The sequence below is a fragment of the Fukomys damarensis genome, unplaced genomic scaffold (assembly GCF_012274545.1).
Source record: "Fukomys damarensis isolate Sample0158 unplaced genomic scaffold, DMR_v1.0_HiC HiC_scaffold_14, whole genome shotgun sequence".
Taxonomy (NCBI): domain Eukaryota; kingdom Metazoa; phylum Chordata; class Mammalia; order Rodentia; family Bathyergidae; genus Fukomys; species Fukomys damarensis.
The window spans coordinates 12,707,770-12,720,496 of NW_022900926.1; the positions used below are offsets into that span (position 1 = coordinate 12,707,770).

The following is a 12,727-nucleotide window of genomic DNA, read 5'->3' on the forward strand; positions in this document are numbered from 1 at the left end:
GCCAAGATCACAGGGATAAAGGGCAGAGTTGGCCCCAAGGTCATGTTCTTTCTATTACCATTAGGCTTGATGGGATATTTACCAAGGACACTGTGCCCAAGTGTTACCTGGACTTGATTTGTATCAAAGTTGAAGTATAATTCAATTATTTTGCATGAAGACATTTTGCATGTGGATGATCTTTTCTTTTCCCATTGATGAACCTGTTGTTAATATCTCTTCCATTCCCCAATCAAAAAAACAAGAACCTACTCCGCAAACAAGTTTACGGAGGAGGAGTTCTCCCTGAACACTTGGCCTGTAACAATGAGCTTGATGGCCTTTCGAAACCAAGGGTAAAAGAAAGCATAAATCAAGGGATTCATTGCTGAGTTGTAGTAAGCGACCCAAACTAGTATCTCATACACATAAGTGGGTGTGATGAAGCCCAGAAAGGCATCGATGATGGAATCGATGAAGTACGGCAACCAGGAGATCAGAAACGCTATGACTGCGATTCCCAGGGTTGTTGCTGCCTTTCTCTCCCTCTTGGCTACCCTGTCTTTGTAGCTGTCAGACGATTTTGCAGTCTTATGGCTCAGACTTTCAATTTTCCTAGCTTGCTGTTTAGCTATGAGGAAAATCTTGGAGTAGAGAGTTATCATCACAAGTGTGGGGATGAAAAATAATAGGAAGTTGATCAAGCCTCCCACACAGGTGAGAGCACTCACTAGTTCCTCCAGCCCAGGTTTCGTTTGCCCCTGTGTAAAGAAGGGAGAAGATGTAGATTACAGCAAGCAGCCAGGAGAAAGTAATACACATGCCAGATACTGAGAAGGTGAACCTGGTTGGATAGACCAGAGGGTCGGTGAACAGCGATGTATCTGTCGATGGAGATAATGCACAAGTGGAAGACAGAGGAATAACAGAAGGAGCCATCAAAACAGGAGTGGAATTTACAGTAAGCATCCCTAAAGTACCAGCAGCTCTCCACAGACCTGACCATGCTGAAGGGCATCACAGTGGTCCCCACCAGGAAGTCAGCACAGGCCAGAGAGGTGACCAGAAAATTGGCTGGGGAGTGGAGCTGCTTGAAGTGCAGGATGGAAGTCATCACCAGCTGTGAGTGAAAATAGCCCAAGAACCAAGTTCTTTAATCTACAACCATTATTATGGGGTCACCCATCCCCTCTGGAACTCACATTTTACCATGTGCCCTGGATCCTGGCTGTGCAATTAGAGTAATTAATGCTTGTCCTGCTGGGTTGTGGTCTTGATTTGTCCTATTTTCTATCTTCCTATTCCTCCATATTGGAATGGGAATGTTTAACCTTTACCACTGTATTTTCAGATTAAGTAACTTGGTTTCTGAGTGTTACAGTGATTCACATCTAAGAGTTTGCATTGAGTCTCAGAAGACACTTTGGCTTGAACTTTTGAGAAATGCTGGAAATTCTGGGACTTTGTGGAAGGAGTTACTGTGTTTGCAGTTGTACATAAGATAGTTCTATTATGTTAGCTGGAATTAACTTGTTACTGTTTATTTGGAAATGATATGGTTTATGGGGACAAGTTTGCCTGACAAGTTGGAAAGGAATGGATTGTAACATTTAAGCATAATCATCAAATTAGTGGTCTACAGATGTGCTCATGGCATTAATAAAGCACATTTACTGGTGTGTCTGGGTAGGTCATGTAGTCATTACTTGGGTCTATAAGTAGCCCTGTGTACCTTCCTTCTTAGCACTGTTTTCTCATTCTGCTGCCTGAATGCCATGAACAAGGAAGTTTTGCTCCATCACTCCCTTCTGCCGTGATGTTTCTACTGTAGATCCAGTAAACCATGAACTGAATCCCCAGAAACAATGATGCAAATTAAACCTCCCCTCTTTTAAGTGGTGGTTGCTGCCTCGTGTGTGTCAGTGATGGTAGATATGACTAATACACCCACTGCAATACAGTATTGTGCTGCAAATGGGTTCCCATGTAGACCTGGAAATAATGACCTACTCAGAACTCTGGATAAGCAGATCAAATCCACTTACCCGGCTGTCTTCCACTAGAAGGCTCGGGCCACAAACAGCTTCACTGAATCTTTTCTGATGTTACCCACACTGAGCACGGAGCCTCTGAAAGTGTGATGCATTTCCTAAAGGTGGAAGGAAGCAGAAGCAACATCCATCACTTCTTGCTGTTCCACACCACTATCATCATTAGTGTTATCATCATTAGTATGACCCACATTAGACTGGAAACTCCATCCACTCCAGTTATTCTCCTTCTAGTTATTTTCCCTAGAAAGTGAAATACAGCATTTTACGGTGATATGTACATATGCATGCTTGTAGCAGTGCAATTCGTAATAGCCTAATCTTGAGGGTGGCCTATAGGTCCATCCACAGATGAATGGTTATATAACATGTAGCATTTTCACAGCAAAGAATACCACTGTGCCATAACAGAGTCATCTATAGGAAAATTGGAGGCATTTGTAGGAAAATGGATGCATTTTGAGAGCACAATGAAAAGTGAAGTTAATCAGAGACGCAAACTTAAATATCACATGGTTTCCTTTATATAAAAATCTCAACATATAAATAAAGAACAAACTAAAAGATGGGTAATAGGAGGCAGGGAGATAGAAGTTTTGTAAAAGGAGAGGGGACCAGGAGATGGAAGGAGGCGATGGTGGGAGAGAGAAGATGAAAAAAGAGCTGAGACTTAATTTTTAATTACAAACCCTTCTGTAACTGTGCTTTTTGCCACGCATCTTCGCTGTTCTTCCCACATAATGAAGAGGTGGACTCTAGTGACAAGAGTGTCAGTGCGGATTCCAGGCCTTAAGAGACTGTATTGTATTTTTTATTGTCTTGAACCTCTGTCCTCCTGGATGAACCTGCCCCGGTAGCTCTCAGATCCAAGGAGGATGCATATGTACAGGGACCATTGCTGCATATTAAGCAGAGCCTTCTCCTCTTTTGCTCCAGGTTTTACTGCCTAGAGCCAACCCAGATGTGTGAGGGATACTCAGTGTTACGTGACACTGGAAGTTTGTGATTGTTACATGCAATAGCCAACTCATGTATGCAGTAGCACAGTATATTTTTATTAGGTCAGTGCAAAAGATTACTCCTGGGGCAGTCAAAGCCAACACTATTCAAGACTATTGCAATAAGCCAGAGGGCCCAGTACTCAGTCTGATAGCAACTCCACTAAAACAAGGGGCTGTGCAACGTTTAAGAGCTAAGAAGGAGGAGGTTGAGGAAACATGTGTTTGCAAACTGGCCTTACCAAAGGGAAAACAGCTTTCTCATATTTTTATCTAGGATATCTTTCCAACATGGAACAGCATCCTCTGCAGTCAGGTTCCTCCCCTTGCTGAGACTGGGAGGTAGGGCCCCCACTTCCCTAAGGATGATAACTCCGAGCAATGACTCCTAGGTCTTAACTGGGTTAGAAAGATTTACATCTCAAAGAGGAGAGGAAGAAGTCAATTTTTCTAAAGTGAAAGTGCTAAGAAGAGACAGGTCAGGAACCTAAATTCAGGCACAGACTCTCTCTCTCTCTCTCTCTCTCTCTCTCTCTGGATTTCTGAGACAGGATCTTCCCATGTACTTCAAGCTGTCCTCAAGAGATACACCTGCCTCAGCCACCCAAGGCTGGGATTACAGATTTACAAACAGTGCTACCATGTTTTACATCACAGATTTATTTCGAATTCAGTCAAACTACGGGGAATAGGAAGGCTCTCTTAGTCAATGCCAGTAAAAGTATGGGGCATGTACCATTTTCACTGGAGACTTCGTGCTGATCCGCTCCTGCTTCCCCTATTGTGAAATACATGTGCAGGACAAAGTGAGAGGACCGAGAAGCAAAGTCTCAAAACCGTAGTGAGGTCCTGGAGGACACAAACTGTTTTTTCTTTTTGTTCAATTTTTATTTTTTATTAGTACATATTTATTAGCAATGTTTGCAGCACATACTGACCATATTCCTTATGGGGAGCTGGTACTGAACACAGCTCGGTACTTGCTGCACCCTCTTTCCCTTCCCCTGCCTTCCTCCGTCTCCTGGTCCCTTCCTTTCTGCAAAACCTCTATCTCCCTATTTCCTTTTATCCATCTTTTAGCTTGTTCTTTATTTATATTTTGAGTTTCCCATGTAAAAGAAATCAGGTGATGTTTAAGCTTGTGTGTCTGATTTATTTTACTTAACATTATGGTCTCAAGGTACATCCATTTTTTTTTTTTAATAAATGACTCAAATTTATCTTCTTTTGTGGCAGAGCAGTACACCTTTGGACATAAGCACCATGGTTTCTTTCTCCATTCATCTGTGGATAGGCATACAAAGTGCTTCTGAGATGCAGCTTGCCAAGGATTTTGCTGCTACAAACACGCACATGCACATATCCGTGTAATATGACATCTTGCCTTCTTTTGGGAAGATGACTAAGGGGAATAGTGGGGTTGAATAGCATTCCTATTATAGTATTAGTTATTTGTATTATTATTCCAATTAGTTTTTTTTTCCTGGATTCCACACATTTCTCACCATCTGCAGGAATTACCTCCTCCTCCGTCCAGTGTGGGTCACGCAGAGCATACACAGATTTAGAAGCAACGGCTGCTACTTTGCACTAACTTCTCAACTGAGTAAATCCCTTCTGTAAGTCAGCTTTGGCCATAGTTTACGGTAGGAAGAAAACCGAGAGGAGTTTGGGATGAGAAGATAACAAGTTCAAATTTAGTCTGGATGACTGCAACGCAGCAAGACCTGTCTCAAAGTAAAAATTAAAAATAGGAAAAGTAGCTAGGGACATATCTCAGTAGGTCATTAGTTCAGTCACAGGTGCCACAAGATGAGTAAATAAACAAGTAAGTATTTTGATGATCAAGAATACTTATGAAATCAATGAAAAGGAAGGTAGAAATAAAAAATTAAGAAGACAAATAGTATAAAAAATCAACTAAAATCTAACCCAATGAATGTTTATTATTTAATTAAACATTTTAGTACAAACATGAAAGTACCGATGGAATTCTCCCATAGTAACCTCCCTTCTTAACAGCACTGGAATCCCTCTGCAGCACTTGTTTAAAACACAGAGCTTCTGCCTGGGACTTCCAACCGCTCTCTTCCATGGCATCTGCATTTAAGTAAAAGACGCAGCAAATTTCCACTAAAGAATTGTACTTCTCTTTGACGAACTGTTTTATGAAGTTAATGGCTCTTAGCGTGTTTCATGCTTGCTCGTTGATCATATTGTCTCTGTTAGCGTCGTATTTCTGCAGGTGCCTTGTATTTTTTCTGCTTCGTTAGTTTGATGATTGGCTTTGTCCAGTTTTAATTTTTTAAAATCCTCTCTCCACCTCAAGCGCATTTAGTGCCTGGTAGCTTCAAAGTTGTCTCCATGCAGCTCTAAGGTCCCCAAATCACAGCCCCACACCACACCGGTGCTGTGGATTCTGCTTGTGCAATCATAATGTGAAAGTCAAAGGGCAGCTCAGCCCTGTCGGGTTATGAGGCTGCGTCTGTGTCCTGAGATCTCCCCAGATGATCTCTCTCCAGCTCTCTGAAAGCCACTGTCCGGGGTGGACCTGAGGCAAAGCCGCACCGCTTCGGCATATTTTCACCTGTGTCATGAGGTGAGAGAGCCTCATGTGAAACCCAGAGTGGGAGCCATGAGCTGTGTGCCATTTCCTGTCTGAGTGGGACACATTTGGATTCCACCAAAGGAGTCAAAATACTGCATTCCACTGCTGCTTTTGAATCTGCATACCAAAAATCCTTGTTTTCACTTCTATGTCCATAATGCTTCTTTTTCTCACACAGCAATTATCTTATGTCTGAACTTTGTTTTATTTTTTTTTCCTGTTTATATACACGGTCTTCTATATTTGGAGCACAGAGTTTGATAAATGAATGAATTGAACTTAATCCCAGCAAGCCCTATTAAGATATTTATCTCATCCAAGAAGTAAAGGTAGATGAACAAATACCTGGGTTGCTTGATTACATACATTTTCTAAACTCTACATTTTTGCCTTGGAGTAGTTTTTCAAACTTGAAAGATAAGAGCCTGAATGTTTTGTCTTTCAGTGTCTCTTGATAAGGATGTTCTTCCTCCTATCTGCTGTATCTGATAGGATGCAGCAGTCTGGACACAGGTACACCACAGAGACAGGCGTGGCGGTGAGACTCCCTTATCCAGGGGGTGGATTCACACTGGTGCAGACACAGATGAATTCCTGAGGTAGCCAGAAAGACGTCACTGAATATATCACACCTCAGTCCCTAGAACCTGTGCATATGTTATCTTTATAGGCTATATTAGTCAGCTTTTCTCTTGATGGGCCAAAATACCTGACACAATTTAAAAGGAGGGAACTTTTATTGGGCTCATAGCTCCCAGTGTTTTCAGCCCATGACTGGCAAGCTTAAAGCCAGAAATGGTGTAGTGGGAGGGCATGGGGGAGAAAAGTCACTCAACCCAACATAGCCAGCAAGCAGAAAGAGAAGGGAGGAGCCGCCTCCAAGAACACACGCTACTAGGTCAGACCTCAGCTCTGAACACATGAGATTTTGGAGGAATATTTTCGATCTAAAGTATAAGGTACAGCTCAGAGAATTGAGCTTTGCATGTGTGAGGAACATTAAGGATCTGGGAGATGATCTGGGATTGTCCAGGTGTGCTGGGTGTCATCACAAGGACGATTAAAAATGTCAGTGTGTGAGTTGGCGGGTGGGGGGGAGAGTAAAGATCCTATGTGGTTCTAGTCCTTAGATTTTGTCCAGCCAAGACCAGCTTCCAATTTCTAACTTCCAGATTTCCAGTCAAGTAAATATGCAAGTTAATATATTTGCACTGTATTTGGCCACTAAATTTGTGGTAATGGAGTACAGCGCCACTAGGTAAGTAATACCATGCACGATCTCAAGGCAGCTGCCCTGGGAAAGCCGCAGGCACCTCATCTGGTCTCAGTGCTTTTCTAACCATTGAGCCCACCTTCCCTAGTCAACAGCCCTGCTCAGAAACTCTACTTCCCTGACACAGGACACAGGGAGTATGTGGCCCCCTGTCTATAGGAAACCCGTTCTGTTTCTATTGCTTCAACACGGTCTCTCAGATCCTGAGTCTATGTGTAATTGTTTTCTTGCTGGGCAGTAGCTTTTTTTCCAGAAAGAGGGCAACCTTTGGTGCTATAGTCTTCATTCGTTTTAGCTTAGCTTCCCTGAATAAAGAAGCAAGCGAATCAGTAGAGGTGCTGTCCAATTCCATACTTGCTGCCCCCTCCCATGAACCTCTCTTCCTCTTCCCAGTGATCCCTTGTTCATCACCTCACTTGCCTGCCCTCTCCACTCCCATCCATTCTGAAGTGTCTGCAGTCTGGATTTGTCTCCGTCATTCAATTACAGGTTTCATGATGCTCATCTATAGCCTAGTTGTTAATGATAAGCTGAATTCTCAGTGTCTATGTATTTAATTTGATATAGTTATAGCATTCCACACTCCTGGTTACACTCTTCATCCCAAAACTCTTTCATTCCATGGGGCCTGTAGTAGCACTTTTTCCTATTGCTCTGTTATATTTCTTGCTATGTTTTCTTTTACAGGTGGTGCCTTGAAGTTGCTTTTCCTACTTGCAAACCTAATCCATTAACCTTCCCTCCCAAATGTACTCTTTACCCTCTATACTGCATCTTTCCTTGGACAAGATATGAAACTAGGAATCATCCTTCACTCCTGCCCTCCGTCCTGCTGCCCTGCATCCCTATATGCTTTCAGCCTTCAAGTTGGATATTTAATATTTTTGGCAAATAGGCAAGATTATGGAAGAGAGCAGGTGAGATCAAGATAGGCATGGGAATGAATCAAGAAGAAAATGAAGCATTGCTAGAAACATTTGCTACATGGTCAATAGAATGACTGTCTTCATGTCATATTTTTAACGTATCGTCTTCTACATTTATGCCAAAGTATTCTAAAATCTTAATCTTAAATAGCAGATCATGTTTCTCTCGAAAGTCCTATATACACTGGTGTGAGAGAAGTCAATAACATCTCCTAATTGTTAGTTGCGTTATAGAGTGAAATTTAATTAGTGTCCCACATCTGAAATCTGTTTTATAGATTTTAGTTCTTAATATCTTTCCTCAGCTCCCTTAATTCCCCAATCATGGTGTTAAAGCAAAACTCGGGGTCTGGAAAACTGTCAGGCCTGGCCCTCTGTTCACACCCTCTGCCATCTGGATGTCTTGTCATCCTTGTGGAGAATGTTCTTTGCTTTATTCATGAATATCTGTGATGAGATGATAAATTCGCATCTGAAATGAATCAGGCAGAGTTGTTCCACGGGCTCATGACTGGTGAATTCCCACTGCTGAGTCGCACCGAGTTGGGGCCTGATGCTTGTAGTGTTTGTCTTGAATTTCATAACGACTTTATCTTTAATTTGTGCTCTGGTAAATGAATCAACGGGACAATGGAATATGTGCCACACCCTTGAAACCTAGGGTCACCAGCATGACCCCAGGTCTCCTCCTCTCTGATGGGTTCTCTGCCATCTACTTCTCCAACTTGTGCCAACCTGGGCCCCATTTTCATTTCCTTCCACCCTAGCCACCCTGCCGTGCTCTTCACACCGTAGTGCAGGTCTGGATGCAGTACGGAGAGAGTCATGGTTGGTACCATCTTCAGGCTGAGCATGGTCTGTTGTCCCTACCCCAGGCTGGTGGAGTCACAGCAGGTGCAGGGGCTGATTTGCAGGGCCAAGACTCTCACACCCTGATTCATACCTTCAGGGCTTCCTGGTGTCCAGGTTGCGACCATGCCAGGGTTGCTTTCTGTCTTTGGTTGAGATAGCTGCCCTGTGGAAAGGCAGATACCCGGCTGGACCTCCTTGTCCCTCGGCCCGATATACTTGGTTCAGCGGATGGTAGGAGGGGACCCTGCATGACAGTGGGCAGGCCACGTGCATGCCAACGTGCAAGGCAACCCTTACAGACACCTGTCAGGGTCGATTGCCCTGTAGTAACTTCTGTACCCAAGGAAGTGGGGCACTACAGGACATATCAGATGTGCCCGGTCTTGGAGTCCATAAAAGAAAGGAAAATATTCACAAAAGATTGTGCCAGGTGTGGTAGTGCATGCCTGTATCCAGCACTCAGGAGGCTAAGGTAAGAGGATCACTGCAAATTCAAGGCCAACCTTGGCTACGTACTGGGTTCAAGGTCAACCTGAACTGCATAGCAAGACCCTGTCTCAAAAAACAAAACAAAACAAAGCAACCCCAAAATAATAATTCAATATTTCTAAATCCTATAAAATATTTAATAACACATTTCCCCTGTATTTTTCAAACATTGTCATTTCCCTTATTGATTTTCATATTGCTTACAAATTATGTAGGCAGACAAAGCTGGGCCAGGCTCTCTTAGAACAGTTGACCTGAAATCTCTTGGTTTTGAAAATCAAGTGTTTCTCCAAAGGAGCAGATCACAGACAAACATGTTTTTTAGATGAACTTAGTTTTAATTGTCAATATAATTTTCCTTTTCTGATTCACACTTTATACCATAGGGACCTCTCACAAGGAGTTTAGGTTGAGGAAAGTTGATTGGTTTGCGTCTTAAAATGTCCTGAGAGGTAGCCTTTTAAAATGTGACTTCTCAAATATATAAATATCCTATGCAAGAAAAAGCTTCAGAGGTGTAAAGAATGAGATATTAAATATAATTTCCGCCATTCCTCAGATCATGGGATTCCTGGGCTGAAGAAAATTCATAAATTCGCTTGGGGTCGGCTATGAGGATGAGGTTTACTTTTGTGACTTAAAACAAAGAGAATGATTTTTTGAGTCATTAAATTTCTTTTATTTTCTTCATAATTATAATGGAAAAATGCACTATTTGAAAGCAGTTACATGTAGTTTGATGTCTTCATCGTAATTCCCCCCACCAACAAAGACAGGAATCCAGCAAGCATCACTGGGCGGAACCATGAGCAGCAACCTCTCCCAACCTGCTCTGCTGCTTTGCTGTGAGAATGTGACTGGGTCCTGTATTAAGACTCCCTACTCTGCTGGCTCCCGGGCGGTGCTATATGCAGCCTTTGGCTCTGGGGCCTCACTGGCTGTCTTTGGAAACCTCCTGGTGATGATCTCAGTCCTCCACTTCAAGCAGCTGCACTCTCCGGCCAATTTCCTGATCGCCTCTCTGGCCTGCGCTGACTTCTTGGTGGGAGTCACCGTGATGCCCTTCAGCATGGTCAGGTCCGTGGAGAGCTGCTGGTACTTTGGAGCTAAGTTTTGCACCTTTTACAGCTGCTGTGATGCAGCCTTTTGCTACTCCTCTCTCTTCCACCTGTGCTTCATCTCCGTGGACAGGTACCTGGCTGTTACTGACCCCCTGGTCTACCCCGCCAAGTTCACGGTGTCTGTGTCAGGCATCTGCATCGGTGTGTCCTGGATCCTGCCCCTGGTGTACTTTGGTGCCATGCTCTACACAGGCGTCAATGACAATGGGATGGAAAGCTTAGTGAGTGCTCTCAACTGTGTAGGCGGCTGTCAAATAGTTGTCAATCAAGACTGGGTTTTGATAGATTTTCTGTTGTTCTTCATACCTACCCTTGTTATGGTAATTCTTTATAGCAACATTTTTTTGGTAGCCAAACAGCAAGCTATAAAAATTGAAAGTACTGTGGGCACTTCTTCAGAATCATCCTCAGAGAGCTATAAAGCCCGAGTAGCCAAGAGAGAGAGAAAAGCAGCCAAAACCCTTGGGGTCACAGTAGTAGCGTTTACTATCTCCTGGTTACCATATACAGTTGAGACATTAATTGATGCTTTTATGGGGTTCATCACCCCTGCCTATATCTACGAGATTTGCTGTTGGTGTGCGTATTATAACTCAGCCATGAATCCCTTGATTTATGCTTTATTTTATCCTTGGTTTAGGAAAGCTATAAAAGTTATTTTGAGTGGGGAAATATTAAAGGATAGCTCCTCAACAATGAGGTTATTTTCAGAATAAGTATGAGCACTAAATTGAGAAAATAAAGAATATTTTCAAAATCAGAATTTATGATGAATTTAATTATAAGACAAATACAACCTTTTCAAATTGGAGAAAGAGCATGCATTAAATTAGGCTGAATCAAAGTTGTGGGTAAGTTAAAATGCACAGTCATTGTAAAGGTATTTACTCCATTAAGAGTAAAGAATAAAGCACTTCCCATGTGTCCCTTGTGTCACTGTTTTGTACATGTCCTTGTCACGTGCACTTGGTTCTTCCAATTTGCTGATTTCTAATTCTCATTTTTGAATGTGATGTCTCTTCTTTGATGCTTACCTGTAGTTTCCTTTGAAATGTTCTTTCTTTCTCTGTCTTTAGGGAAACTGTATTAGCCTGCTAGGGCTTGCAACCAAGTGGCACAGACTGAGTGGCTCCAACCACACTCATAGTCTCAGAACCTAGAACCTAGTGGTCCAGGATGAAGGTTTCCTAGCACTGGTGTCTTTGAGGGGCTCTCTTCTTAGCCAGCAGATGGCTCTTTCTTCACATGCTTTTCCTCTGTGTGTCTGGGTCCCAATCCCTTCTTAGCAGCACAGCAATCATATTGAATTAGAGCCCATCTTACACACTTCATTTGAACAGCCCCAGCCCATGTGTGATGATGCTGCCCACCAGGCTGCTCTTGTGATGCTTCTTCCCTCTTCCTTCAATGTCTGTACCTCCCAGGAGTTGGGGGCAGCAAGTAATCTTCTCACGTTAGTGGGTGTGCAGCATCTCAAGTGCCCCCCAATTTTGGGGGAGCAGTTGTTCAGCCTTAGCAGCACATTGCTAACTACAGAAATTTTACAGGTGGAGAAATCTGCCAAGAAGGGCAGTGATTATTAACAGAGTAAAAATGCAAATAAATGTGTTATTATCACTAGCTTTCGGACTGCAGAAAGGGTGGTGGGAAGGACAACTGTATTTTATTTCTCCAGGAAGTTCTAGGGTGAAAGATTATATGCCTATCCTGCAAATAAAGTGTATTGCATTTTAAGTAGTAAAAGCAATTCATGCTATAATTTTACAATTTATGACCTGGAATATTTTACACTACTGACTCATTAAAATTTATTTTGGAATTCATATCTAGAATATCTATCCTTTGGGTACAAAGAAACACATTGTAAAAGTAATGGTATATAAACCTTCATTTCTTTTTTCAAAAAAATAGTAAATGAGCATGATATCTTCATAAATTCTACTCCAGCTTGGCTAATCTATTGAATATCATTAACCAATAGCATGAAACTTTATGAATTGGTTGTTATCATGCTATGTGCTCATTGCTTTATAATTTCCCAAGCTCAATTTTCCATTTGTGAGAAATAATCCTGCTCTGCAAAAAAGTTTTCACATTTCTATGTATACAAATTCAAACATGCTTGGAGCCTGGTTAAATATCATTTTAATCAAAAAAGGAAAGTCTCCTTTATTTTTAAAATGCCAGGCCAGTGGGACACAAGTGGGTGAGAAGACAATGTTGCAGAAATTACCAGCAGGACATATGACCCTTGTCACAGTACTGGGCCTCTACTTGTGGGAGAAAGCATGCCTGAAATTTTTTGACTCTCGACAATATAATTTAAAGTGAGTTGTTAACATTCCCTTCAAAATTATTTTCCTTAAGCAAAATGCTATAAATAGCATATTTTTTTATCTTTATTCATTCCTCACACAGGTATTTGCACAC

General features: G+C 42.2%; 1 protein-coding gene and 1 pseudogene across 1 annotated transcript; one reads left to right on the plus strand and one right to left on the minus strand.

Moving 5' to 3' along the window:
• Positions 1-248: 248 nt before the first annotated feature.
• On the minus strand, positions 249-8,662 carry LOC104872818 (annotated as a pseudogene).
• Positions 8,663-9,981: 1,319 nt separating this feature from the next.
• Positions 9,982-11,013, plus strand: LOC104872792 (trace amine-associated receptor 6). Its single transcript, XM_010639114.1, has one exon. The coding sequence runs from the start codon at positions 9,982-9,984 to the stop codon at positions 11,011-11,013; it is 1,032 nt and encodes a 343-aa protein (XP_010637416.1).
• The last annotated feature ends 1,714 nt before the right edge of the window (positions 11,014-12,727 follow it).

Excerpts from the sequence above, each read along its gene's own strand:
- LOC104872792 (XM_010639114.1), top strand. The coding sequence starts at position 9,982 with ATGAGCAGCAACCTCTCCCAACCTGCTCTGCTGCTTTGCTGTGAGAAT.